This window comes from Castor canadensis, chromosome 9 (assembly GCF_047511655.1).
Source record: "Castor canadensis chromosome 9, mCasCan1.hap1v2, whole genome shotgun sequence".
Taxonomy (NCBI): Eukaryota; Metazoa; Chordata; class Mammalia; order Rodentia; family Castoridae; genus Castor; species Castor canadensis.
Genome location: NC_133394.1, coordinates 9,334,699 through 9,360,152, shown reverse-complemented (window position 1 = coordinate 9,360,152; position 25,454 = coordinate 9,334,699). Strand labels below are relative to the sequence as shown.

At 46.0% G+C, this 25,454-nt stretch overlaps 1 protein-coding gene across 3 annotated transcripts; it reads right to left on the bottom strand.

The window, feature by feature from the left end:
• Positions 1 to 1,182: 1,182 nt before the first annotated feature.
• Positions 1,183 to 25,289, bottom strand: Rab33b (RAB33B, member RAS oncogene family). Of its 3 annotated transcripts, none has more exons than XM_020171479.2 (3): positions 24,838 to 24,989; positions 24,349 to 24,598; positions 12,032 to 15,173 (listed from the first exon to the last, which is right to left on the bottom strand). In XM_020171479.2, exons 2-3 carry the CDS (start codon positions 24,595 to 24,597, stop codon positions 14,733 to 14,735), a joined length of 690 nt encoding a protein of 229 aa, XP_020027068.2. In that variant the 5' UTR covers position 24,598; positions 24,838 to 24,989; the 3' UTR covers positions 12,032 to 14,732. The 3 variants fall into 3 exon arrangements, with proteins under 3 accessions (XP_073897290.1, XP_020027068.2, XP_020027069.1); XM_020171480.2 differs by having other exon boundaries at positions 24,834 to 24,939; XM_074041189.1 differs by lacking the exons at positions 12,032 to 15,173; positions 24,349 to 24,598 and adding an exon at positions 1,183 to 6,538 and having other exon boundaries at positions 24,838 to 25,289.
• Positions 25,290 to 25,454: the final 165 nt, after the last annotated feature.

The window sequence follows — 25,454 nt, the reverse complement described above, 5'->3', positions numbered from 1 at the left end:
GTAACATAGTCCTGTACTTCCGGACCTGTCACTTGAGTTTCGTGTCCACCACGGTGTGGTCCCCCAGAGGAAGCTGCACCTTATGCACAAGTCATACAGAATTCAAACAGTTAGTGGCCTCAACTCACCAGCAGCATCCTGCATCTCCGCCAGATTCCAGAATCTACCTGCTCCCCCTGGCAGAGAGGAAGATTGCTCCAAAACAGAAAAGCCTCAGGGACCTCAAAACAGGGCTGGAAATGAAAATCAAGCCACATTCAAGTTGTCATGAGGTGGGACATGCTGAGGGAGCCACACTTGTCCCACAGTGACTTCCACAAAAGCGCTCAGGAGGATGGAGAGATGATCTCTTTCCATGCCAGCACTTCGCTATGTGAGTCTGAATACATGTGTATGCGTGCATATGTGTGTATCTGTATTGTGTGCTCACGTGGACCGTACACGTCACTAAGACCTACCGTGCCCACAGAATGTGACACACAGCCAGCTACCGAAGGACAGAGACCTCTGAGCAGTCATCAGCTATTTCCAAGTTCATGCCCTTTTCCCCTGGGGCAGCCACAGTGGCACATTAGCTGCCAGGCTCAGAGCCTCTGACCCAGGGAGAAGCCAGAGCCAGGGAGGGGGAGAGGAAAGCGTTAGAAAACTGCAGCTGCTTTTCTAGAAATCTCCTTTCCAGTTCTGCAGCACCATGGTTTGCTTCCTTGGCACCTTGAAACCCGGGCCAGGTGCCTCTCCACCTGCCGCAGGCAGGATAACCACCTGGGGGTTTGTTACCCACAGATTCTGGAGCTCCATTCCCAGAGAGCTCACATCTTTTTTTTTTATTATTGTTTTATTATTCATATGTGCATACAAGGCTTCGGTCATTTCTCCCCCCTGCTCACATCTTGATCGAGTCCCCTAGGGGGGACACAGACAGCCTGACATTGTTGCTGTGCAGTGAGTCCAATAACTGATGCTCTGAACAATGGGTTTGAGTAACTGAGAGAAGATAAAAGCAGGTAGAAAGTACGCTGCCTAAAAGTAGTGGCAATTCTCAGGGCGTAGGCATCCCCACAAACTGAAAAATTGTCCTCAGGGAGCCATTTTAATATCTGAACAAAGATGGCTAAAGTCACAAGAGAAAGAAAAACATGACTGACTCTCAAACCAGAAGGACTTGATGGAATAACTATCTTTTAAAGCAATCAGGATGTTTGCAACTTTTTTCAAAATAACACAGGTCAGTCGGGGAAGCAGTTGAGGTGTAGATAAAAGCAGACTAGCCAGATGTGGAAGTTCACTGGTGGGTAGCAGGAAGTTCCTTACCTTAGCTGTGTGTTTTTATAGGTTTCTAAGTTTCTGCAATAAAACATTTTTAAAGAAAATTTTAAAACACCAAAGGTTATTAGCTATAAAATGAGAGTCGCAGAGGTAAACTGTGTTCCCTGTCCTAATTCTATCTAACCTTTCTTGACTTTCTTGAGCCACTATCTAATCCTTGTGAAATGGAAGTGTCAAATGCCATTAAACCGCACCTTTTGACAGGTGAAATCTCTGTTCTGATTACCTGCTCACCTGCCTTCAGGGAGCAAGCCCTGTATTGGGCAGCACTGTCCCCTTGTCCCTGTGGCCTTCACTTTCTTCATCACCTGTGACTCCACTGCAAGTTGTTCTGAATATTGGTCTTGTGACTTTGGTTAATAAGTCTGTCCTCGAAGGTGGAGCAGTCATAGTACAATGACAAAATACAGATTCAGAGCCTTTAAAGATCAGAAAAAGAAACAGGGAATGATGCACGCCTATAATCCCAGTGCTAAAGCAAAGGCCCACCTGGACTCCATAGTGAAACTCTATCTCAAAAAAAAGTCACCCATTTCACAGGCTTGCTTTAAAAACAACAGCGTCAGACACTAAAGATTGGTTCCCCAAGCCATGCACAAGTCATCTTTTCCCTTCCTTCTTGTACCTAAAACATCTGCATTCCAAGAATCTCTTGCAGCTAGGGTTGGCTTGGCCACCAGACTGGTTCTGGCCAACAGGACAGTGGGCTGGGCAGGCAGAAGGAAGAGCTGTGTAAAAGAAATTTCACTCCCCAGCTGCTCCCCTCTCCCCATCACTGTCACACAGCAACCAGGAGAGCTTTTGCAACAGCAAGAAGACTGTGCTGTCACCCTGCTGAACCTTTCAAGGGTTTCCCACCACAGTTAGAATAATGCAGACTGTTTCCAGCAGGCCAGCCTCTCCTTGTCCAGCCTCACGCAGTCCCTCTTTCCCTCACTGTGCTCCAGCCAGACCTTCAGCCCCCCAAACTGCCCAGCGTGTCCCTAGCTGCAGGCCATGGCACCTGCACAGTCCTCTCCCCGGTGCTCTCCTCCAGCCCTTCCACACCCAGTTCCTCTGCCCTTACTAGAGGTCTTAGAAGGCCTCCGCCACTGATCCTCATGTCAGCACCTGCTTTGTTTCCTCATCCCGTACATCAATCTTCTGCCACCAGCACAGGTGTATCACTGGCACAGCCTTTGTTTGTCTGGTTCACTGCAAATGTTCACTGAACAAATGAGTGAGCCTTCCCCAAGAATCTCTCTCTACCATCTATTCTTTTTTTGTTTGTTTCGTTTTTGGTTTTTTGTGTGTGGGTGTGTGTGTTTGATATATAGCCTAGGTCAGCCTCGAACTTGAAATCCTTCTGCCTCAGCCTCTTGAGTGCTGAGATTATAGACATGTGCCATTGGGACCTCACCCTAAGTGTTTTTGATCTGAGTTGGTTGAGGTCACAGATGCGAGGGCCTGTTGTACATATATATATATATATATGTATATACACAAGGAGGATGTGCTTTTTTTCTTTCTTTCTTTCTTTCTTTCTTTCTTTTTGTGGTACTGGGCTTTGAACTCAGGGCCTCCACCTTGAGCCACTCCACCAGCCCTTTTTTGAGAAGGGTGTTTTCAAGACAGAGTCTAACCAACTATTTGCCCAGGCTAGCTTCCAACTGTGACCCTCTCTCTCTCTCTGCCTCCTGAGTAGCTAGGATTATAGGCATGAGCCAGTGGTGCATGGCTTAAAATCTATTCCCTGAAGTTGAACTTCAGTTGAGTTGGAGGCTCACTTTTTTTTTTTTTTGGCAGCGCTAGAGTTTGAACTCAGGGCCTCATGCTTGCTAACCAAGCACTCTACCATTTGAGCCACTCCACCAGCCCAAGGATGTGCTTTTAGTTTTCCAAGGCTCTACTGCCCCGTCTATTCTTCATCAAAGGAAATTTGAGGCTAGACAACAGAGAACAGCAAGCTAACAGGAATAGCAAGCTAACAAAAACAGGCATAATGTTTGGGTGACTTCACAGCTAGAGGTAACTGGAGGAGCCAACTTAGTGGCAAAAAAAAAAAAGAAAAAAAAAGTAGGGGAGCAACTGTGATTGGTCAGAGCAGAATGTAGTGGAAAACACTGTCATCATTGTATTAATATTACGTTGAACATCTGGTCCAGTGCAGTAAAAGAAGATAAAAGTAGCTGGGTGCCAGTGGCTCACGCCTGTAATCCTAACTACTTAGGAGACAGAGATCAGGAGGATCAAGGTTCAAAGCCAGCCCAGGGAAATAATTTGTGAACACCTGTCTTGAAAAAACCCATCACAGAAAAGGGCTGGTGGAGGTGTAGGCCCTGAGTTCAAACCCCAGTACTTCAAAGAAGAAAGAAGAAGGAGAAGGAGGAGGAGATAAGAGTAAAAAATGCATAGGAAGCTGAGTGTGGTGGTACATACCTGTAATCCCAGCATTTAGAAGGCTGAGGCAGGAGTGTCTGGAGGCTAAGGTGAGCCTGATCCTGTCTCAGAAACAAGAACAATAAAAAGCATAGGGATTGGAAAGAATTTTTAAGAGCTGTTATTTGCAGAGGATATGGTTAGGTTACTTATTTATACCAAAAAGTATCCAAGAATAAATTCCAACAATTAACAGATGTTTCATTTTGCTCCTGATACTATATCCTTAAGCTAGAATCAATTTTATTTCTGTACATTAGCAACAATCAATGTATCAAAAATCTTTAAAATACCTTTAAAAAGCAACAAAAATATAGTTTTCTCATACCTGTAATCATAGCTCCCAAGAGGCAGAAATCAGGATTGCAGTTCAAAGCCAGCCCAGGCAAATAGTTCATGAGACCCTATCTCAAAAAATAGCCAACATAAAACAGGGCTGATGGAGTGGCTCAAGTGGTAAAGCACTTGCCTAGTAAGTCTAGCAAGTGTCAGGTCCTCAGTTCAAGCCCCACTACCACCAAAAAAAAAAAAAAAAGAAAGAAAGAAATCAAGTCTTTTAAGAAAAAAGCTTGTTGCTAGACTTTGATGGGATATGCCTGTAATCCAAGACCTCAGAAGGCCCAGACAGGAAAATCCAAAATTCAAGGTCAACCTGGGTTACATAGACCCTTGTCCTAGAAAATGAAAAGAAAATGATAAAAACTTCATTGCAAGACATTAAAGAAAACCTAAATAAAAGTTTTACTATAATCTTGGCAGGAAAACTCAGTATTATTAAAATGTACCCATAGCACTGTAAATGTTTTCTAAAAAAAAAATTTTTTTTTTAAATTGCCTCTGAAATGATTTACTTAAAGTGACCACTTCATTTGTGATGATGTGAGTAGCTCCAGCAAGCATGGTGGGGGCTTAGAAAGCTATGAAGGCGGATACTCTAATCCACCACTAATCAGTCCCAAATGTAATTACTATTTTTATTAAAGTGGCACTTACAATTAATAATGTCACCATAAGTTTTAGTGTGTAGGCTTTGAATTAAATGCTTCTTAATTTTGTTGTGAATTTTATTTTGGGATTTATCTTTTTTGTTTGCATCTCAAGTTTTTCATGAGTTGTCTGAAAGAGCCTTGGTCCAGTACAGAAGAGACCTTGCAGAGAATAGGACATAGAATAAGGGTGCTGGGGCCGGGCACTGGTGGCTCAGCCTGTAACCCTAGCTACTCAGAATGCAGAGATCAGGGGGATGGAAGTGTGAAGCCAGCCCAGGAAAACAGTTCTTGAGACCTTATCTGGAAAAAAACCCTTCATAAAAAAGGGCTGTTGGAGTGGCTCAAGTGGTAAAGCACCTGCCTAGTAAACATGAGGCCCTGAGTTCAAACCTCTATACAGCAAGGAAAAAAAAATAGAATAAGATAGCCCAGTGCCAAGACAGAAACCAGCCTAATCCTGCACCAAATTGTAAGTGAGAAGTCCTGAGGCTCCGAGCAAGAAAAAGGGAAGAAAGGCGAGAGGCAGAAGCTTCCAGGAGACAGCAGCCTTATGCCTGCACGTGTGGGTCCCCTGCAAGGAGTCTGTGAGAAGTGACAGGACCCCTCTGACTGCACAGAAGCTCCAGGTGGAGGTGCACAGTTGCGAGACTTGCTGGCTTTCTGTTTCTTTTACTTTGTTTCTGCTGTGGACTGTGTCTGAAATCACTATTGTGTAATTTTGTGTGTGTGTGTGGTACTGGGGCTTGAACTCAGGGCCTTCACCTTAAGCCACTCCACCAGCCCTATATTTGTGAAGGGTTTTTTGAGATAAGGTCAATCAGAATTATTTGGCCAGGCTGGCTTTGAACAGAGATCCTCCTGCTCTCTACCTCTTGAGGAGCTATGATTCCAGGCGTGAGCGACCAGCATCTAGCAACATGTGTAATTTGAAGCTAATTCCTAAGGCCATAAAAGATTCCGGCTGTAGTAAATTTCCAGGGGATGAGAGAAAGACAACACAACAGACAGCCAGGAGGTTTGTGTAAGGAAATGACTTTGTCAGCTGGGCACTGGTGGCTCACATCTGTAAGACCATCTACTTGGGAGGCTGAGATTGGGAGGATCTCAGGTTCAAAGCCAGCCCAGACCAAAAGTTCTTGAGACCCCACCTCCAAAATAACCAGAGCAAAATGGACTAAAAGTGTGGCTCAAGAGGTAGAACACCTGCTTTGCAAGTGCAAAGCCTTGAGTTCAAACTCAATCCCACCTGGTTTTGAACCAGGATCCTCCTGATCTCTGCCTCCTGAGTAGCTAGGACTACAGGCATGAGTCACTGGTGCCTGACTTTTGAATGAAGGAATACTGCTTTGTTTTGTTAATCTTAGCAAAGAAGTTAAAAGCTGAGTGTCTTTATTTTTATTCTCATTGAACAAAACCCTCAGAAGACACGTTCTCAGCAGAATCCCAATTTGATATGGTCCCAGCAGCACACTGGGCTCAAATTGCTCATTTTCACAAAGCATGTCTCAACCATTACATCAGGAAATTTTTCTCTTGGAAAGTCCTTAGAGCCAAATTTAAAGAATCAAGAGGAATACTTAAGGACATGAGTGATTCTCAAAGGGAAAATGCATTGGGGAGACAACCGTACAGGAAACAAGATAATTGACCACAGTCTGTGGAGACTCAACACACAGCCAAAGCCACTGTGCAGTGTCCGTGAGAAGTTGCTCCTGCTTCCACCAGGATACTCTAGGAAGATGAATCCCCAAGTAGAGGGCTTCTTTCCACGCAGAGAGGAGACCCAAAGCCAGGAGGCCACGAAGCTGAAGGAGACACAACAGTGAAGTCTGGTTTACAGAGCACCAAGAAAGGAGTTATGTCAGGAGTCTTCAAAGGCAGATCACACACCCTTCTCAGAAAAGCGAGTAAGTGCTCCCACTGCATGCTCATTGGTTCATCTAAAATAATGACCGCAAGCCATTAATCACATGAAGTTGATCCAGAAACATACAGGCTAGAAATCTAAAAGAATGAGAAGATGAAATAAAGAATTTTCTTTTTAAGCTGCGCACCAGTGGATCGTGCCTGTAACTCTTGCTACTTGGGAGGCTAAATGGCGAGGATCACCGTTCCAGGCCAGTCCAGGCAAATAGTTCACGAGACCTCATCTCCAAAATAACCAGAAGAAAATGGACTGGAAGTGTGCCTCAAGTTATAAAGTGCCTGCTTTGCAAGTGCAAAGTCCTGAGTTCAAACCCCAGTCCCACCCAAAATTATATACATAGTTACTCAGGAGGCAGAGATCAGGAGGATCGATGTTCGAAGCCAGCCCGGGCAAAGAGTTCTCAAGATCCTATCTCGAAAAAAACCATCACAAAAAAGGGCTAGTGGAATGGCTCAAGGTGTAGGCCCTGAGTGCAAACTCCAATACCACACGCACACAAAATTGCATATATATATTTAGGTATTTTTTGTTCTTGTTTTTGAGACAGGGTCTCCAGATGTAGCCCAAGCTGGCCTTAAACTTGCTATCCTCTTGCTCAGCCTCCCCAGTGCTGGGACTACAGGCAATGTAGCCACCATGCCAGCAAGAATTTTTAAAATAACTTTAATTTTATTCCTTTTTCACCTAGTCCAGGAAAAACTTGTTTATTCACACACACATACCAGCCTATTTTGCTGATAATATTTTAAGATCAAAGTCAGGGATTAAATATGCTTCATTATTTCAAAAGTCTTGCTTTAACTGTTCATGGCAGGCAAGATGAAGGTCTGTTTCTGAACTCAGTTTATGTTGTTGCATTTAATGACTGGCAAAGTGGGAAGAAAATTACCTTAAAAGATCCTTAGATCCGAATAGAGGGAGGGGAAAAAAAAAAAAAAGGAAAGAAGAAGCGCTCCATCATAGACCTAGCTTATTAAACCCCACTCCAGAGTTTTCGGTTCACCCACCAGTGATGCAAAGGGTTTTATAGGAATTCATTTGTTCGACTGGCATGTCTGTAAATTGTTCCTGCAAACTAATTAAGTATCACAGTTATGCTTTTAACAAACAGGTCCAAAGCCTAATGTAAATCAAAGTTTGGGAAATGCTAACTTTTAAAGGTGAATTTTGGGTGACACAGGCGTTAGAAACAAAAGCACACCAGATGGAAGCAGTTCCAAACATTGCCAGGAAGAGCAAGTGTGTTTGTTTTCATAAAAATAATTATTAAGGTAGAACAATCAACTATTTGAATCAGGTCTGTGCGAGAGAAAAATAAGTGACCCATCTTTCAGTTTTACAGGCGTTTTGATTACGGTGATAAACCGTGGGCCATGTGAGTGCTACAAAATACTACTGTGTAGTGGGTGTTAAAAGGTCCACACATTTTCTGCCAGGCCTCCCATGCATGGATACAATTTAGCACCTTAAGCCCAGGTTGGTTTTAGCAACTGCCACTCCAGGTGACCAGGGAGTGACTTTTGTACTGAGTTAGGAGAGGCCTGGGCTTTGCAAGCTTATCTGGGCCACTTGCTCTGCGTGTTTCCAGCCACCATGCAGAAGTCCAGCCAGCTTGAGGAGGTGGCACAGGGAGAGCAAGAGGGAGGCCAGAGGAGTGGCAGACACTACACCCCATCTGTCCAGGCCTTCAGATGATCGCGACCTCAGAGAGACCCCCACGTCAGAAGGGCTTTGCTGAACTGCTCCCACATTCTTCCCATAACAGCGAGGGATGATAAGTAGTAGTAGGTTTAACTACCCAGTTTTGGGGGGTTTACTATTGCAACCATAGGTACTACATCTACAGTAATTCACCGAATTTTCCCGATCCTCACCAAAATAAATAAATAACACGAAAACTGAAGCAGGAAAGGTTTGACTGTCAGGACATCTGGGGTGCAGTCCCCACCCAGCCTGACTCCAGGGTCTGCGTGGCACCCCCTCTCAGGAAGTAAGGGCAAGGCAAGCGTGGGCAACAGCAGTGATGGATGTCAGCAGGAAACAGAATGTGCAAGACGAGGGCCATTGAAGCTGCAGACAGAAACTGGAGGTTTTGACGAAGCACTATGAGCTTGGATTTGACACATCTGAGTTCCTGAAGTGGCACCCAGGCAGCTGCCACTTCAGGAACTCAGGGGCAAAGTGAAGTCTCTAGGAACAGGTTTGGGAGCCTTGAGGATGAGTCTCTGGAGGGCTGAGACCACAAAGGTACAGGGGGCTAGAAGAGATGCAGGTGATGGATGAGGGCTCAGACAGCCCTTCCTTGTCTAATTTACAGTCAACACTGCACTGCCCTCCGTGAGCAAGTTCTCATGTTCCCAGAATTTGTAATGCGGGCCACGGAGCATCTGTGCGTGTGCAATGGAAGAACAGCCTCCAAGAAGTGCTCAACAGTGCAAGTCTTACATTTGCATGAGAGGCTCACGGAAATATAAGAAGTCCTCAAATTGGCAAGGATATCCTCAGTTTGCATGTGGGAAAAACTTCAGAAATGCACATGGCATTTCCCAGGGAAGGTGTTCTCGGGCGTAGCTGGCATCACTTTCTGTGGCAGGTGCTATGACTGAGTCACCGCGCGCCTCTCTGCTTCCTTCTGGTTTGCTTTTCTGTTGTAGAACCTGGAAGGTGAAAAGCAGTGTCTCTCAAGACTTCCTCCAGGCTGGAGGTTGAGAGGTGGTCCACTTGCTACCATTTGTGAAGGGACGGTCAGTACTTCTGGGGTAGCTCTGGGGACATGCTGCTGATAGGTCCTGAGTGTCATGGAGTTGAAGCGAGGCAGTGGTGACAGTGACCTTGCCTGGATGCTCTGCAGCATCCATTTCTTGACCCCAGCTTTCCTAAGGATTATGCAAGGTACCTAACTCCTCCAAGAAGTCCTCTGCTTACACCATCTAGAAGAGATGCCTAATCTAGGGCTAGATTAGATTAATCTCTACCTATTTCGTCTCAAATTTCCGCAAATACTGTTTTACATTCAGTAGTAAAATTATACCACCAATTTTATCACGGACTGACAAATTCTTGACAATCTGAAACTAGATATGCTTTCTTTTTGTTTTTAATCTTTATGAGGGGTGGAGGTTTATTTTTGGTTTTTTGTTTGTTTGTTTTTGAGACAGGATCTCACCGCATACCCCAGGCTGATCCCAAACCTGCTCAGCCTTCCAAGTGCTGGGATTACAGTGTGCACCACCGTCACGTCCAGCTTAGATGTACTTTCTTAAGATAATTTAGGTATCAGTTAACCCCAAAGAATGTTAGCTTACACAGCCTTCTACCTCTCACTTGCACATGATCTAGTCCTAGAAGCCTGGGACCATGGCGGTCGCTGCACAGTATCTGGGACCTGCTTGCTCTGCTCTTAGGATGCTACTTAGGAGGATTGTCTGCATGCCTCAGGCATATTTCATCTAAACCCTAAAAAGATGTTTTCCCAGGGGCAGGTTTAGAGGACAGAAAGACATCCACTCAAGCTCTTCCGGAAAGTTCTTCCCCAGGTACTGGCACACTGGAAAAACATGTGGACCCTAATTGGCTCCCTGGCCACACAGACAGCCTCTAGATTGGGTTAGTGCAAACTTTGTTGAAAAGCCTCGGGCACAGTGTCCCCGCGTCTGCCTCACATAGCACTGAAGTGTTCTTCCAGTTAGGACTAAACTCAGCGACATGTACCCAAATCCCCCAACAATGGAATAATCCCGCTAGTAAGAATTTTGAGCTGGCGCACTGGTTGTACCGTGCCATGGTTTTGTAGTTACGAGGCATCCATGCCAACTCTAGCCTCCCTCCCACACGCCAGACAGGACAGAAGAGGTAGCGGCAACGCAAGGACAATCTCTTTTCAAGAAAGAAAACTTGGGGCTGGGAGGGGCTTAGATGGTAGAGCGCCTACATAGCCAGCGTGAGGCTGAGTTCAAACCCCAGTGCTGCCGAAAGGAGCACTGAACCGAGCATTGAGTTTTCATATGCTTCCAGGGCTTGCTTTTAAGTTTGGTATGGGAAGGTCCTAAATTAGCCCCACTACCCTTTGGAGGGCTGCACGCATGTTCTGAGTTTTACAATCTTTTCTCTGTGCTTGGTGGAGATGCCAACTCCCAGCTCTTCGTGAGATCTGATCTGATCTTACTCCTCACTCCTTGTCTGAGCATTGTGTAGACTCCTCCCCTACATGCTCCAGTGATACCCAGTACAAGTCTTGGGGTTTTTCTGCAGTTCTCTGGTGCTCTCTCTCCTACCCAAATCCCTCCTATCCAGTACTCTCAGAAAGAATTCTAACCGGGCTGGGTATGGTGGTACTTGCCTGTAATCCTAGCACTCTCGGCACTCAGGGATGGAGGCAGAAGGATAACAAGACCTTCATCCTGAGGCCTCCTGTGTGTGGGGATTGAATCCAGGGCCCTGTGCAAGCTAGGCATGTGCTCTATCACCAAGCTATTCCCTCAGTTGGGATTTTAACTCTGAAATATCTCAAATCTGTACAGTCAGTGTCACAGTTCAAGCTTTTTCTCTGAGGCTATTACAGTAAACTGACTGTCACCATGGCTTCATCCCCACAAGCTCCCATGGCCACTGGAATTTTCACATAAACCTAATGCTGTACTTTGCCAAATGCTTTCATTAGCTACCCATTGTCTAAATAATGAAATCCAACTGCTTTTGTGCAGTTACATCAACTACCCTTTTTCACTCTCCTAAAAATTCCACACCCCAAAATATGGATATATCCTATTTTCTTTTTTGGCTATTGGCCTTGGGCAGGCATCTGACTATATAGCCAGGTCAATTAAGTCCACTTATCCTAGAAATTTCAACTTGGTACTGACAATCAGTCCATTTCTTTGTGTCCACTAGTGGGCTGCTGTAGACGGAGCTTCCTTTCCTCACAGTCCTGCCCACTGTGCGTGGCAGCTTGGCAGCTGACCCACAAGCTGTCTTGCCAGCTTCCTGTAACAGACTCTGACCCCTGCAACTCTGCACCCCCACCCTGGCCACTACTTCTATTCTTGGAGAGGCCTCCCACCACCTCCAGAGCAGCTCTCAGAATATTTGCTGTCAGCACTGAAGTGTCCCTGGGCATCTCTTTCCCAAAATGCTTAGAACCAGAAAGTTTCAGACTTTGGATTTTTATTTATTTTGGAGTATTTTGGTAGACTTTACTGGTTGCCTATCCCTAATCCAAAAATCCAAAATCCAAAAATTTTAATAGTGGAACAAGTTTTGGATTTTGGATTTTTCAGATTACAGGTTGAGTAATTCTCAGCCTACATACATTACCTGGAAACCAGCAAGGGGGTTCTACTCAAGCCAGTAAACAAAGGAAACAAAACACCACTTCCCGGTACAAAGATTTTATTGTCCTTCATGGGGGAAATGTAAGAGTGACATTGTTCCTCGCAAAACTAACTTTAGTTTGGATTTATGAGAAAGTGTATTAGCAATATTCTTTCAATAAAGTACTGCTGTTAATAGCTGACTACATTCAATTCTGGGGGTAGTTTCCTTTGATGGTCTCAAATTACAACTTTTCTTAAACATATTCGATGTTTCAATTAAAAGTCATAGTTAAATTGAGATTTACAAAATGTGATTTGTGCTTCAAAAAATTGTTACTAGATAGCCACCATTTCAGAAGTGATTTCAACAATTAGCTGTTTTATAAACATTTTGGTATATCTAAAAAGCTTTATTCTCATTCACCTAAGTTCGTTTCTAAAATAAAAACATACCTACTAAAAATTAAAATGGCAAGTTGTTGCAAATGAGATAAAAATATTTTTAAATAAATACTAAAGTGAAAAAATAAGTCCTTGTACAGATCTGTAAAGGATACTTAACTTCTTACAAGAAAAAATAGTTTTTTAAAAGCACATAACTACTGAATGAAAAAGATGTACTTAGAAAGTCTCTGAATTTTCCTTCTCCAATTTTAAAAAGGCAATAGATTCCCTTCTTTAAAAAACAATTTCACCCATCACAATCACTACAGCTGTCATGTTCTATAAAAATAGTTACAAATCAATGCTAATTGAGACAAAATGTAAAACAACTTTTAATCCTCACTTCTAGCTTGATCTCTAATTGCAAATAAAGCCAATTTCAGCTCTAATATTTAAAGCTGCATAATCATTTTGTAATTATTACTTTCGGTAATTTATTGTTTGAACTAAATTATCCAGTGAGAACCACCATGATTAAACGAAAATCCTAACTGGATTAGATCACATACACATCCAGTTGGTTTCCCATTCTGAAAATACCGAATCACTTTTCCTTGACTTGTCTGCAGTTATCCGGATGCTTTCAAGTGCATGGCTCACATCCCATTTGTGTAAATAGCTTCTTAGGCCAGCACACTTTCTTAAATTCAAAATTCAAATACTTCATCACTGGGGACAGACATCTTTCAGTATCTAATATGTTCTTCATACTGAGGAGCAATAGTTTGTTGGGCCACAAAATTTAAACGTTTTAAAGACTGAAGCCAGGAGTGGAGACTCAAAACCAGAGCGTGGTCTGAAAAACAAGGAAAGCAAAAGGGGAGAGGAAGTGGCTCAGGCGGCAGAGCAGCTGCCTAGCTAGTGACTTCCAGCACTGCGGAACAAAGTGACATTCGGTAGCAGCTGTGCATCCCAGGGGCACAGGAAGGCTCGCAGGCAGAGGTCGCAAGCCCCTTTCACCCAGCGTTTATTCATTCGATCGCAGGTGAGCTGAGAGCCAGGGCCTCCAGGAACCCACGTTTGCTAATTCCAGGGGACAACGCCTAAGATGCTCTCAAATCGGTCTTCACTGTTTAAAGACACAAAGTAAAACGTGAGCCACCTTTTCAAGTCACTTCACCCGCCTGACACATCAGTAGATGTGCAGAGCGAGACCCTTGGTTCTGGGCCTGTGGTCCCGAGGAAGCCGCCACAGGGTAAGAGCACACAAGCTCTGCTGCTGACCTCGGCGTTCCACTGCGCATGTTCATAGTACAGACCCTCGGCGTTCCATTGCGCATGTTCACAGTACAGCACCTGTGTTCCACTGCGCATGCTCACAGTACAGCACCTGTGTTCCACTGCGCATGCTCACAGTACAGACCCTCAGCGTTCCACTGCGCATGTTCATAGTACAGACCCTCGGCGTTCTATTGCGCATGTTCACAGTACAGAACCTGTGTTACACTGCGCATGTTCACAGTACAGACCCCCCCCCCCCCGGCGTTCTACTGCGCATGTTCACAGTACAGACCCTCGGTGTTGCACTGTGCATGCTAGGGGGGAGGGGGAGAAGCTCTGGGCTGCACTGCGCATGCTCCCGCTATAGGCGCCCCTACTTCACTCATTCCTTCCCACAAAGCAGCACAACTTCTGCAAAAGACGGGAGACAGTTGCACAGCTCTCAAATTGTCACCTTGTCACTTCAATCAAGCATACTGCATGCCATTTTGCTTTTAGGATGGCTACCGTAACTTTTACCTTGCTTTTGAGGCACCACTTGTTTTTAGGGAGGCAGATTTTCACAAAATGAAGGGCAGGGAAACACTCGGCTGACCCCACGGGGTTTTAAACACAGCAATGGACTGAGTAAGCTTCATAGCTTCTGAGCTGCAGGATATTAAAACTTTAGTTTGGGGAATTTGCTTTGATCTATTTTTTTTTTACTCTGACCATGCTTGAGCAAAACTTTGTGCAATGGATCTGCAATTTAAGGCAGGCTCTATACAAAACAGTATTTCTTCTTCAAGTCCCAGGGATGGAGTTACTGGCTTCCCATCCCACCATGCTCCCATGAGGCTCCCTCTCCCTTCATTGGGCTCTCACTAGGAAGATGCTGTGACTCGTCTATCTTTACTTCGTTTTCAATCTCATTTGAAAATCAGCTCTATCCTTGCATGGTCACAGTGACAAGCTTGATTAAGTAAATACAAAAGTGTGCGTGACAATCACAAACAGTGAGGTGTCAGAACGACCATACTGTTTAAAATGAAATCTTACGACTTATACTGAAAGAGCATTTTGGACAAACCAGACAGTATAATAAAGACCGTTAATTCAGCACCAGCATGACACTGCAGGCTTTGCTTCAGGTTTCAGGGTAATTCTGTTATTAGGAGGCTGGCTGAGCATTAATGGTTTGTGGCTCTTCAGCTTATGAGCCAAAGTCATAAATATAGCTTCCACGTGGTCATTATCATCCGGGCTTTTAGCAGAGGTTTCAAACAAAGGCATACTATGTGTGTCTGCAAATTTCTGTGCCAAGTCTGTGGGGACCTGAACGGCACTCCTCAAGTCACACTTGTTTCCAACGAGAATCCGTGGTATGCTATTGGAGAGCAAATGCTGTTTGCACTCCTCTATCCAAGATGGCAGGCTGTGGAAACTGGCCAAGCTGGTCATGTCGTACACGAAGACGACCGCATGCACGTTCCTGTAGTAGTGCTGCACCATGCTCTTCCTGAACCGCTCCTGTCCCGCCGTGTCCCAGAGCTGGATCTGAAAATGAAGAGGAAAACTGAAAACTTCCCTCCATTGACACACACTGAGAAACTGGATCACCTTCATGTGACCTTCACCAGTTGGGTAATCCTTCCAAACATCCTTTCTGTGCTATCTGCGGATTCTAGGCTTCATGATGCTAATTACCATATCACTAAATCATAATACACAGCTCAGAAATTTAGCATTAATCTAAATTGAAATAAGTGAAATTTGTTTGGATGAAAAGAATCCCTCAAAAATTTACTTTAAAATGTTAAGTGGAAAATATAGCAGGTTTTAATAATTAAGTGCACGTGTTTAATTCCTATTGGCTTTGTAATTATGCCTCTATTTTTACCTCATCTAATTAAAAATACTTAGACCTAGGACAAATGGTAATAGTAGAGACGTCCCGCCTCTAAACAACACCTTTACGTACTCCCTAAAAACAGGTCAAAGATGAGGCACTGTTGGGAGGAGGATATTCCGAGTACAGACTAAGCAGGAACTCATACAATGATGTGGAAAGAGTGAAACTGAGGGGCTTCAGAAGATCCCATGCTAGTGGCCAAGAGGTACTGGATGAATAAATTCTAAAACGTGATTAGATGTAAATACTGGTCATGTCCCTCTCTGCCATGCTACCTTCTATCGGTTCTGATCTTTTCATCTTTTTTTGGGCACTGTTTTTAAACTAAAGTTCTCATTTTAAAAACACTCCTAATTAGGCTGGTGGAGTGGCTTCAGCAGAAGAGTGCCGGCCTAGCAAGCATGAGGCCCTGAGTCAAGCCTCAGTGATAACCCCCACCCTCCCCCCCAAAAAAAACCCTCTAACATAAACCTAATTTTGTTCCAGGTAGACATGGAAGACACTACACAATCTCTCTTAGCACTGGGGACCCAATGACACAATTCTAGCCAATCACAGTCTTCTTCACAGGGTTTCCAGGCAAACTGTTTTGTGATTTGAAAAGAGAACATGTGGCACACGTCTTTTCCCTGCCTCATCTATGCCTTTCCACCTGGAAGTACAGCAGCTATTCTATAAGCATCAGGATAGCCTTGCACAAGAGGCAGAAGTTGGCCCCTCACCCACAGGTGGTCATATGGGCTGACTCATCTCTCATTACACGAGGAAAATAAGTCACCTCCGTTGAATTCCTCCTCCATGCAGCTGAATGGCATCCTTATACTCATATTTATGCAGGAAGTGCCAGGTTGTCTATGCATTCCTGAAGACCCAGTAAATCACAAGACATCCATTTTGGGATATAAGCAACAGAGCTACAGATGGGCTCAGTCACAGACAGAGAAGCAGACTAACCTGCCAGGCCCACTACGAGCAGCCAGCATGATTGCACTTCTAGGCCTCAGCTCAACAGTCAAAGTAAAATGTAGAACCATATATGCACATGTTAGCCAAACTGACTATATGCAAAGTCAATAAAAATAAGTGTAGAATTCTTTAAAAAAATTCCATCTTACCTTCTATAAAAACAAAAACCGTACTGATGCACTAGGGTTTGAAATCAGGTCTTGCATTTCTAGAGATGCATTCTACTGCTCGAGCACACCTCCAGCCCAAGAATACAACTTTTTATTTTTACCCAAACTAACAAATTAAAAATAAAAGCACCCCAAGTTGAGCGTGGTGGCACAGGCTGTAAACCCAGCACTCTGCAGGCTGAGGCAGGTTGGAAAATTCTAGCCAGCCTGGGCTACACAGTGACACCCTGTCTGGAAAAAAACCAACAGTAAGTTCACAAAACCCTGAGTTCAAACCCCAGTCTCCCCCGCCAAAAACCCAAAAAGTTAAATTAAAACATATTTTCAGAGCACTTTTACTCAATTTAATACTTAAGCATCCTAAGAAAAATGGCAAATGTGTTCACTTAGATATTTCTCCCATTTTAAAATCTAAAGATGAAATATACTTCTTAATTCTTTATGAATCTTTACTTTAAATCCCAGTAAAAATGGCAACCCACTTGCCCAAGAACTCTAAAAGTAGATTCTTACTGTTCATGAAAGTTTTAGTAGTTTACCCAAAACGAGACTTTTGCTTGACCTAACATGTTAAAAGCATTAATCCAAACACCCCTTCCTCCTTTGATCACCTGTTGCATTTCCTTCTCCTCTGCTCTTCCAAAGAACACCTTTTTATTCTTTTTGCTTATAACCAACATAATGAAAGATCACCTGGGAACTCTGTAAGAGCTTCCATTAACAAGATAAGTGGTAAATCAACTGCAAGCATAACACGGGTAACAGCTCAAAAGCACTTTTTGCTTCTAGTATTCGGAGTACAAATGTGTACATCTGGCGTGCAGAGCCAAGCGGCAAGTTTCCAGCCTCAAGTCTAGCTTCTCCCTGAGTGGCAGTCCCTTGCTCAGTTAGTGTTAAATTTAAGAAACACAGCTCAGTGGTAGAGTTACTTGCACGGCAAGTGTGAGGCTTGGATTTCATTTCCAGCATTACAAATTAATCTGTACACCCTAACAAGAAGTTGTAAATTTTGTTTGACTAAAACCACTTTCTTTGAAATGAGTAGGTGATTACAGCATAATTAAGGCAGAAAGGGAGCAGACTGTTAGCACACCCTCCAACTCCTGTGACCCTGACCAAGCCCTCAAGGACTCCACCCTACTCAGCAAAAAGGTCACCCATGCTGGATTCTTCTTTGTCCCCACCCAGTACCACCCTCAAAAGTCTCAGCTGTAAATTCCTTTGCAGATGTAAATCCCCTAAAAGACAGGAGAGTCTCTTCACATAGGACAAAAGGGAAGTCTGTCCAATCTGACCTCTCAGGCAAAGCCCTCTTAAGATCTTTATGAATATTGGTGGGAATTGCATGAGCGCATACACAAAATAACCACGTTACGTAACAAAAGCCTTGTCAACTAAGCCTGTGAATCACCACAGCTCCTCCTTTAAAGACTGCCCAGATTTGTCCTGCCGTCTGCCCTTAAACCTTATAAATTGCCAAAGACTGGGGCTTCTGTGCCATCTGGCCAGAGTCCACCTTACTTTCCTTTTTCTTTCAATAAAACTCTACTATGGGGTGGTCACGCCTGTAATCCTAGCTACTCAGGAGGCAGAGATCAGGAGGATTGAGGTTTGAAGCCAGCCTGGGCAAACAGTCCTCTTCCTACTGAAAGCAGGGACTGAAGCCTTGCCTTCTCCCATCCTCACTACCTTCACTCCTCCATCCTTCCTCACTTGACTTTGAATTTCCAGAGCAGCTATCTTTGCACACACTCAACATTGCAAGCTTTGGGAACTGGAAGATGATTAGGGAACCACCAGACCCACCCCGTGCGAGGGAGGGGCACATGCATAGTGCAATGGCAGGGAGGTATGAAGGAGGGAGACATGGGGACTCTGCTAGAGCCACCCCTAGTTGAATAAGGGGCTGTCACAAGAGCAAAATACAGAGAGATGTAGTGAGAAAAGAGTAGCAAACACTGGGCTCAGCGAATGACTGGCTGGCCCATAGGGAACCTAAAGGAAATTAGTGGGAAACAAAGTTTGAAAAATAGTCTAGAAGCTAGGTGTGGTGATTCATACCTGTACCCCCAACACGAGGAAGGTTGAGGTAGGAAGGTTGCAAGTTCAAGGGCAACCCAGGCAAATGTTAGTGAGACCCTGTCTCAAAGAACACAACTGTAACCCCAGGTACAGGGGAGGCAGCGGTAGGAGAGGAAGATTTTGCTTCCAGGCCAGCCTGGGGCAAAATTCAGACCCTATCTGAAAAATAACTAAAACAGCTGGGGCATGGCTCAAGCAGTAGATTACCTGCCTAGCAAGCATAAGGCCCTGAGTTCAAACCTAACAGGTAGCCATGAGTGATGAGTAAGCCAGGATAGATGAGACAGGAAAATTATCAGTATCTAACGGCCCAGACTCAGACATTGCAAAAAGAAAGGAAAACCTAAAGAGCCAGAACAGGTAGCCACCCCTCCCAGATCCCTTTAGGTCTACAAGTTACAAGGACAGGGTTATCCTTATCAGCCCAGTTCCTACAAGGTTGGGTAAGGCAAGCTTGTCTGCTGAAAGGGAAGTTCTAAAACTCACCTATTGTCCCTGTGTTTTGGGTAGGCCTGGATGACTCCTCCCTGTTTTAACACCCATCTTGCCCACCCAGATCCTTTATCTTAATGATTAGAGGTTGCTAGACGGGACCTAGGATGTCCCCCAGCTTGCAAAGTGTACGACTAAGGGATGAGAACCCCATTGAGTCTCTACCCCCATTTCCTGCAGCAAGTGTTTCCTCTCCACTTAATCCAGTTATGCTAAATTCCATTTCCAATAAACTTTACCATTGCTTTTTAATGTTTTGCCTCTTCCTTGAATTCACTTTGTTATTGTTGGGGTTGTTTTTTTTTTTTTTTTGTGATACTGGGCTTTGAACTCAGGGCCTTCACCTTGAGCCATTCCACCAGCCCTTTTTTGTTAAGGGTTTTTTCTGAGATAGGGTCTCACAAAACTATTTGCTAGGATTATAGGTGTGCGCCAGTGGCACCCAACTTGAACTCATCTCTTGCTGGATGCCAAGAACCAAGGCGTTTTCCCAGTAATACCACCAAAATCAATAAATGAGGGAAGGGAATGAGCCCTCCAGAACAGTTTGCCACCCCACCCCTTGCAGTGGATATAATTCTTGTGCTTAACAAATTGGCTTTTTTGACTGATTACCCCTCCAAAGGTGGGGCCCCTACTTTTTCCCCGTAATTACTATCAACATCTTAAAAATGGCAAAATTCCATTTTCTATCACTACGAATAAGTAAGCTATTCAAGCAGGAGCTGCTGACCCCTAGTGGGGGGATGGACTAAAGCCCAAATCACCTGGCTTCCATGGTGCATGTGACTGCAAAATGACTGCAGAAGGAACGGGAAAGTAGCTCCTTGTGAGCAAGGAACGAAAATGAATTAGCGCTAGGAGATTCGATTTTAAAAGTCAAATCAAGGACCTGGTTTTATAATTCTTTTTAACTTCCAAAGTTCTGCAACCAAGATTTTCCTCTTTCAATTATAAGTGTACTACACTTAGAACCAGATGAGCAGTGTAGACATTGTCACATTTCATGAGGTGGTTTAACTGATCTGGAAAAGCAGGGCTGTTCAGTCGCAATTATCAATGATTAATCAATTATCATTGAGAATGATGGGGGAGGAGGGGTTGTTTCAAGACAGGTTCTCACTATGTACCCCAGGCTGGCCTCCTGCATGTGATCTTCCTGCCTCTGCTTCCCCTGTGATGGGATTACAGGTGTAGACAGCTTAGATTGTTGCTTTATAAGTAAAGGAATCTAGAGCCTTCCAGCTTTAAGCCAAAAACTTGTAAGAGGGTCCTTTCAGATGAGGCTCTCACTTTCCACAGGAATGATTTAATCCCATGAACACTTCAGAGGCACTGTGTCACAGGTCAGCAAGAGAGCCAGCACAGGGAAGAAAGAAAGCAAGTTCTTCTAAGTCACTTACCAGATATGCAAAGGAAGTACTGAAGAGTTGTGTTGTCTTTAAAATTTCCAGCACAGCTGTATCTTTTCCTACTACAGAAGTCTCAGAAATCTCAAGATTTGGAGTTAGAGACAAGAGGGTTAGAACCTCAGAAAGAAGAAGAAGAATCGGTGTCCAGGTCCCCATCACTGTGACAGGCTAGACTAAAGATCAGAAGAATAACTCCAGAATAAATGTCTTCTACTCACTCCTCGCAACCAGATCAACCCTGAGCCGGGCACAATGGCTCACAATTAGAATGCTAGTTACCTGGGAGGCAGAGGCTGAGAGGACTGCAGACCAAAGCCAGCCCAGGAAAAAAATCTGAGACCACATCTGAGCCAGGTGCAGTGGCACCTGTCATCCCAGCTACTTGGGGATGCACAAATAAGAGGATTGTGGTCTTGCATAAAGCAAGATGCAAAAAGGGCTAGGAGTAGTTCCAGTGTCTAGCACTGGCCTGGCTAACGCAAGGCCCAGAGTTCAAACCCCAGTACAGGAAAAAACAAACAAAAACAAAAACCCACTACACCTGTGGTTCCGGTGTACTTCTCTCCCAAATAAGTATACACTGGATAACATGTTGCATAGTTTTTCAATATTAGTATCTCTTAAAATCTGCATCCGATTGATTTCCCACTCCTGTTTCACTGAGTTTCTCTCCCTTTCCGGGTTCTACTCATGCCCTCCTCCATCTCTGCTTTCTTCTTTGGTCCACAGCTACAGGGCTAATAGTGACCGCGACCAAAAATAATGTTAAAGCCTTCCAAAGGGTCCCAGTTACAAAGCAGGGACTGATGTGTCCTCATCTCTCCCCCACCAGCCTGCAAGTTTACTATATTAGGAGCCTGCCTGAGGGCCAGGGTAACCAACTCTCCTGGTTTGCTGAGGCTCACTCAAGAGGTTCCCACAGGATCAGTCTTAAAACTTAACAGAGCTGGGCACCAAGTAGCTCACACCTATAATCCTAGCTGCTCAGAATCCACCACAAAGGGCTGGCAGAGTGGCTCACGTGGCAAAGCTCCTGCCCAGCAAGCATGAGGCCCTGAGTTCAAACTCCAGTTGGCCGCTTCCTCCCTGCCCCCAAAGAGAACCTGAATAGTCTACTAGTCAGACACATAGCCTATTACACAATATCCAAGATCAAGTGATTTATACAGAAGGGAAGTTTATTTGGCGAACAGTTCTGGAGGCTGGTAAGTATAAGAGCACCAAGCCAGCGTCTGTGGGACATCTTTTCCTGTATAGCAACCTCGTGGATGATGAAGCCACACCCACAGCATCCATTAATCCATGACTGGTCTATCCCATGCATCCAAGTATGGGTTAAGTCATCAGTCCAGGAGTGAATTAAGCCATTTGTGGTTCAGAGACTTCAGGACCCAATCACTGACCCTTAACCTAGGAATTCAAGGACTGTTTTCCCACACGTGGGCAATGTCAAACCCTTGCCTTTTGCATAGGTTCACATGTGAACCCAGGTAGGTGGGCTCCAAAGCCTGGGCTCCTTTTCTCAGAACTTCAGTTGTTCATAGTTAAATGGCCAAACTACTCCCCTGAAGGCTTCTAGGCCTAACCCCGTTTTTTGTGGAAAATGTCCCGTTTCTCCTATCTTTTCCTCTGCAATGTATGCAAATCTCTCCAGCTCTGTTGCGCTTGTTCTCATGGTGGTGCTGGGGATGAAACCCAGGGCCTTGTGCCACTGAGCTGCACCCTAACCTTACCAACCTCTCTAACTCCCTAGTGCAGGGCACCCACAGGACCAATACTGACAGCTTGAATGGGACAATGGCAAACTTAAGTCTAAAATTAAAAGGCAAAAGGGCCTGGAGAGGGTGGATGCAACTCAGCCTATTTCTCCTTCATCATAGTGAAGGTGCTTTGAGAGCAGAGCAGGGGGAACAGGGAACTGAAAAACTCCATGCCTCAAGGGTAGATGAGAGGATAACCATGGCAGGCCTGTTCCCCATTATCCCCACCCTGGCAGATTGAAGTCAAGACAAGCACCAATACAGATCAGAAGGTAAAAACAGTAGTGGGGAACCCCTAGGTCCCATGCTATGAAGTGGCTTGTGGTCACAGCTTGCAACTAAGTGTGTCACATTCTCCAGTGCCCCAATCCAATCATGCCTCCTCTAGCCTAATACCTTCTCTGCTATTACTATCACTGTCCCCAGTCCCAGGACCACAAATAATGACTAAAATGGAAGAGGAATTGGGAGATGATCTGTGCTGGTCTTGAAAAAAGTACTTTTGGACCCGGGTGCAGTGGCCCCCACTTGTAATCCCAACTTACTCAGGAGGTGGGAGGATCACCAGCAGAGGCTGACCCTGGGCAGAAATAAGTGAGACCCTCTCTGAAAAGTTAACCTAAAAAAGGGAAAAGGGCACCATCTAGTAGCCTGTAGAGCCTGCTGGGAACAGAACTTCTGTAAGTCCAAATGTCGGGAAGGCTATGGTGCCAGGCCATTTTTGTTGACTACAAGGCTGGTCTCCGGAACCAAAGGGAGCACATGGCTTTTCTTCAAAATAAAAGGTGCTGCCGGGTACTGATGGCTCATGCCTGTAATCCTAGGTACTCAGGAGGCAGAGATCAGGAGGATCATGGTTCAAACTCAGCCTTGGAAAATAACCCTTCACAAAAATAGGGCTGGTGCAGTGGCTCAAGTTTAAACGCCAATATGGCAAAAAAAAAAAAAAGTATTTATGTCCAAGACAAAACCAAATTCTACTTGGGCAAAAGATGTGCTTGTGTGTACAAAGCCAAAACAAAACAAAAAAAAAAAAATCAGTGACTCCTGGCGGCAAACCCAACAAAACCAGAGTAATCTGGGGAAAGGTAAGGTAACTGGTGCCCATGGAAACAGTGGCACAGCTGAGTGCCAAACTTTGAAGCAGCCTTCCAGCCCAAGGCTGCTGGAAGCAGAATCCATGGGAAGCTGAACCCATCAAGGATTTAAACGAAATGCAAATGAAGTGATGTGCTCTTGTATTTTTTTTAAAGTGGCCTTAAACTTGCCCTAGGGCTGGAGGCGTGGCTCAAGTGGTAGAGCGCCTGCCTAACAAGCATGAGGCCCAGTAATGCCAAATTTGTCCTAAACTCAGTTGCTATAGGCTTAAAATGGTGGTTCCAGTGACAAACTTACAAGCTATGCCTACCAGCATATTAGAAAAAGAAAACTTTGGGGAATGTGAAAAAAAGAAAAAAGGCCTGCAGAGGAATCGGAGGGCCCCGACTTCAGACCCCGGTATCTTCAGAAACACGCTTTCCATCATATGTAAAATGTCTTGTGGGGAAAAACAAAATTCTCTAAATAAATTGATGTCCCAGAGAAACGACGGCGACACAGCTGTACTCGGGAGGCGTAGGACTTCCAGGCAGCAGGCTTTACCTCCGCAGCCCTCCCACCTGGCAGCGCCGAATGAAACCTTGGTGGGCAACGCTAAATGAAGTTGCTCCGCTAGAGGATTTGCAGTCTTTCCTCTGGTCGTGTTCCACCGAGCGCAGCCCAAGACGCGCAGCCGGTGAGGCCGAGCCCCCCGAGGCCCCCCGGGCCCCCCGAGACTCAAAGCGTGGCCCCTGCATGGCGGGGAGTGTGGCAAGCCGCGATGTGCACTTGGACTGGCACCCCAGGCCAAGCGCACGCACAGGCCCGGGAAGCGCGGCTCGGCCCCCGCGCCCAGCTCACCTTGATGCGCTCGCCGTCGATGTCCACCGCCCGCTCGCGGAAGTCCACGCCGATCGTGGCCTCGGTGCGGTCGGGGAAGCGGCCGGCGCAGAAGCGGTAGGTCAGGCACGTCTTGCCCACGTTCGAGTCGCCGATCACGATGATCTTGAAGATGCGGGAGCGCGCGGGAAGCAGAGTCCCGGAGGCCGACACCGCAAAGCTGGCGGAGAAGCTGCTCTCGACCGACGACTCCATCTCCGAAGTCATCATCCTGCCGGCCGACCCCAACCACGGCGGAGAGCCGGCGATGAGCCCACCCCGGAGGGAGGAAGCGAGCGAGAGAGCGAGGGAGCGAGAGAGTGAAAGAGCGAGAGAGCCAGAGAGCGCGCGGCCCGGCGACTCTTCTGCGCAACGCCCAGGTGGCCCCCGCCCCCCGCCCAGGTGTGGCGCCCCCGCCCCCCGCGGCCCCGCCCCGCGCCCAGGTGCGCCCCCCCTCCCCCGTCTACCTACGGAGCGCGGGCCGATCCCGGCCCGACCACCGCGCGCCCAGCCCGGCGTCCCCGCCCCGCCACGTCCAGGGTCCCCGCCCTCCGGAGGAAGCGGCGCAGCGACCGTGGGGCGGGGAGAGAAAGGAGCGAGAGGAAGCGGCGCCGCCCGCTCTCTCGCGAGACGCTGGAGTCGCCCGCGGCGGGGCGTGGACAGTCGGGGGACCGCGGGGACATCCCCGCCCCCCGCCCCGCCGGACGTGACCCCGGCTCCGTGGCCTGCGGCGCCCTGGCCGCGATCAGCGCCCCCGCCGGCTGGAACCGCCCCGGGAGCGCCCTGGCCCTGCGTCGCTGGGCGTCCCCAAGGCCCCACGCGGATATCCGTCATGCCGGGCACGGTGGGCCAACATGTCCAAATTAAAAACCAGAGCAGATCACCTGAGGGCCACTTCGGGCCACTGAAGCCGGCCTTTGGTGAATGTGAAACCCAGATGCAGCCGGGCTTGGTGGTGTTAGGTGGCCATGAGTAATGGATGAGGCAGGATGGATTGATGAGACAGAAATATTGTGTTATTTTAAATATTTAACGGTCCAGACGCAGACATTGGAACCAGGAAGTAAAACCTAAAAGGCCACCCCCTC

Excerpts from the sequence above, each read along its gene's own strand:
- Rab33b (XM_020171479.2), bottom strand. The coding sequence starts at position 24,597 with ATGATGACTTCGGAGATGGAGTCGTCGGTCGAGAGCAGCTTCTCCGCC. Across the intron at positions 15,174-24,348 it reads TCGACGGCGAGCGCATCAAG|ATCCAGCTCTGGGACACGGC; the intron begins GTGAGCTGGGCG and ends CTTCATTTTCAG.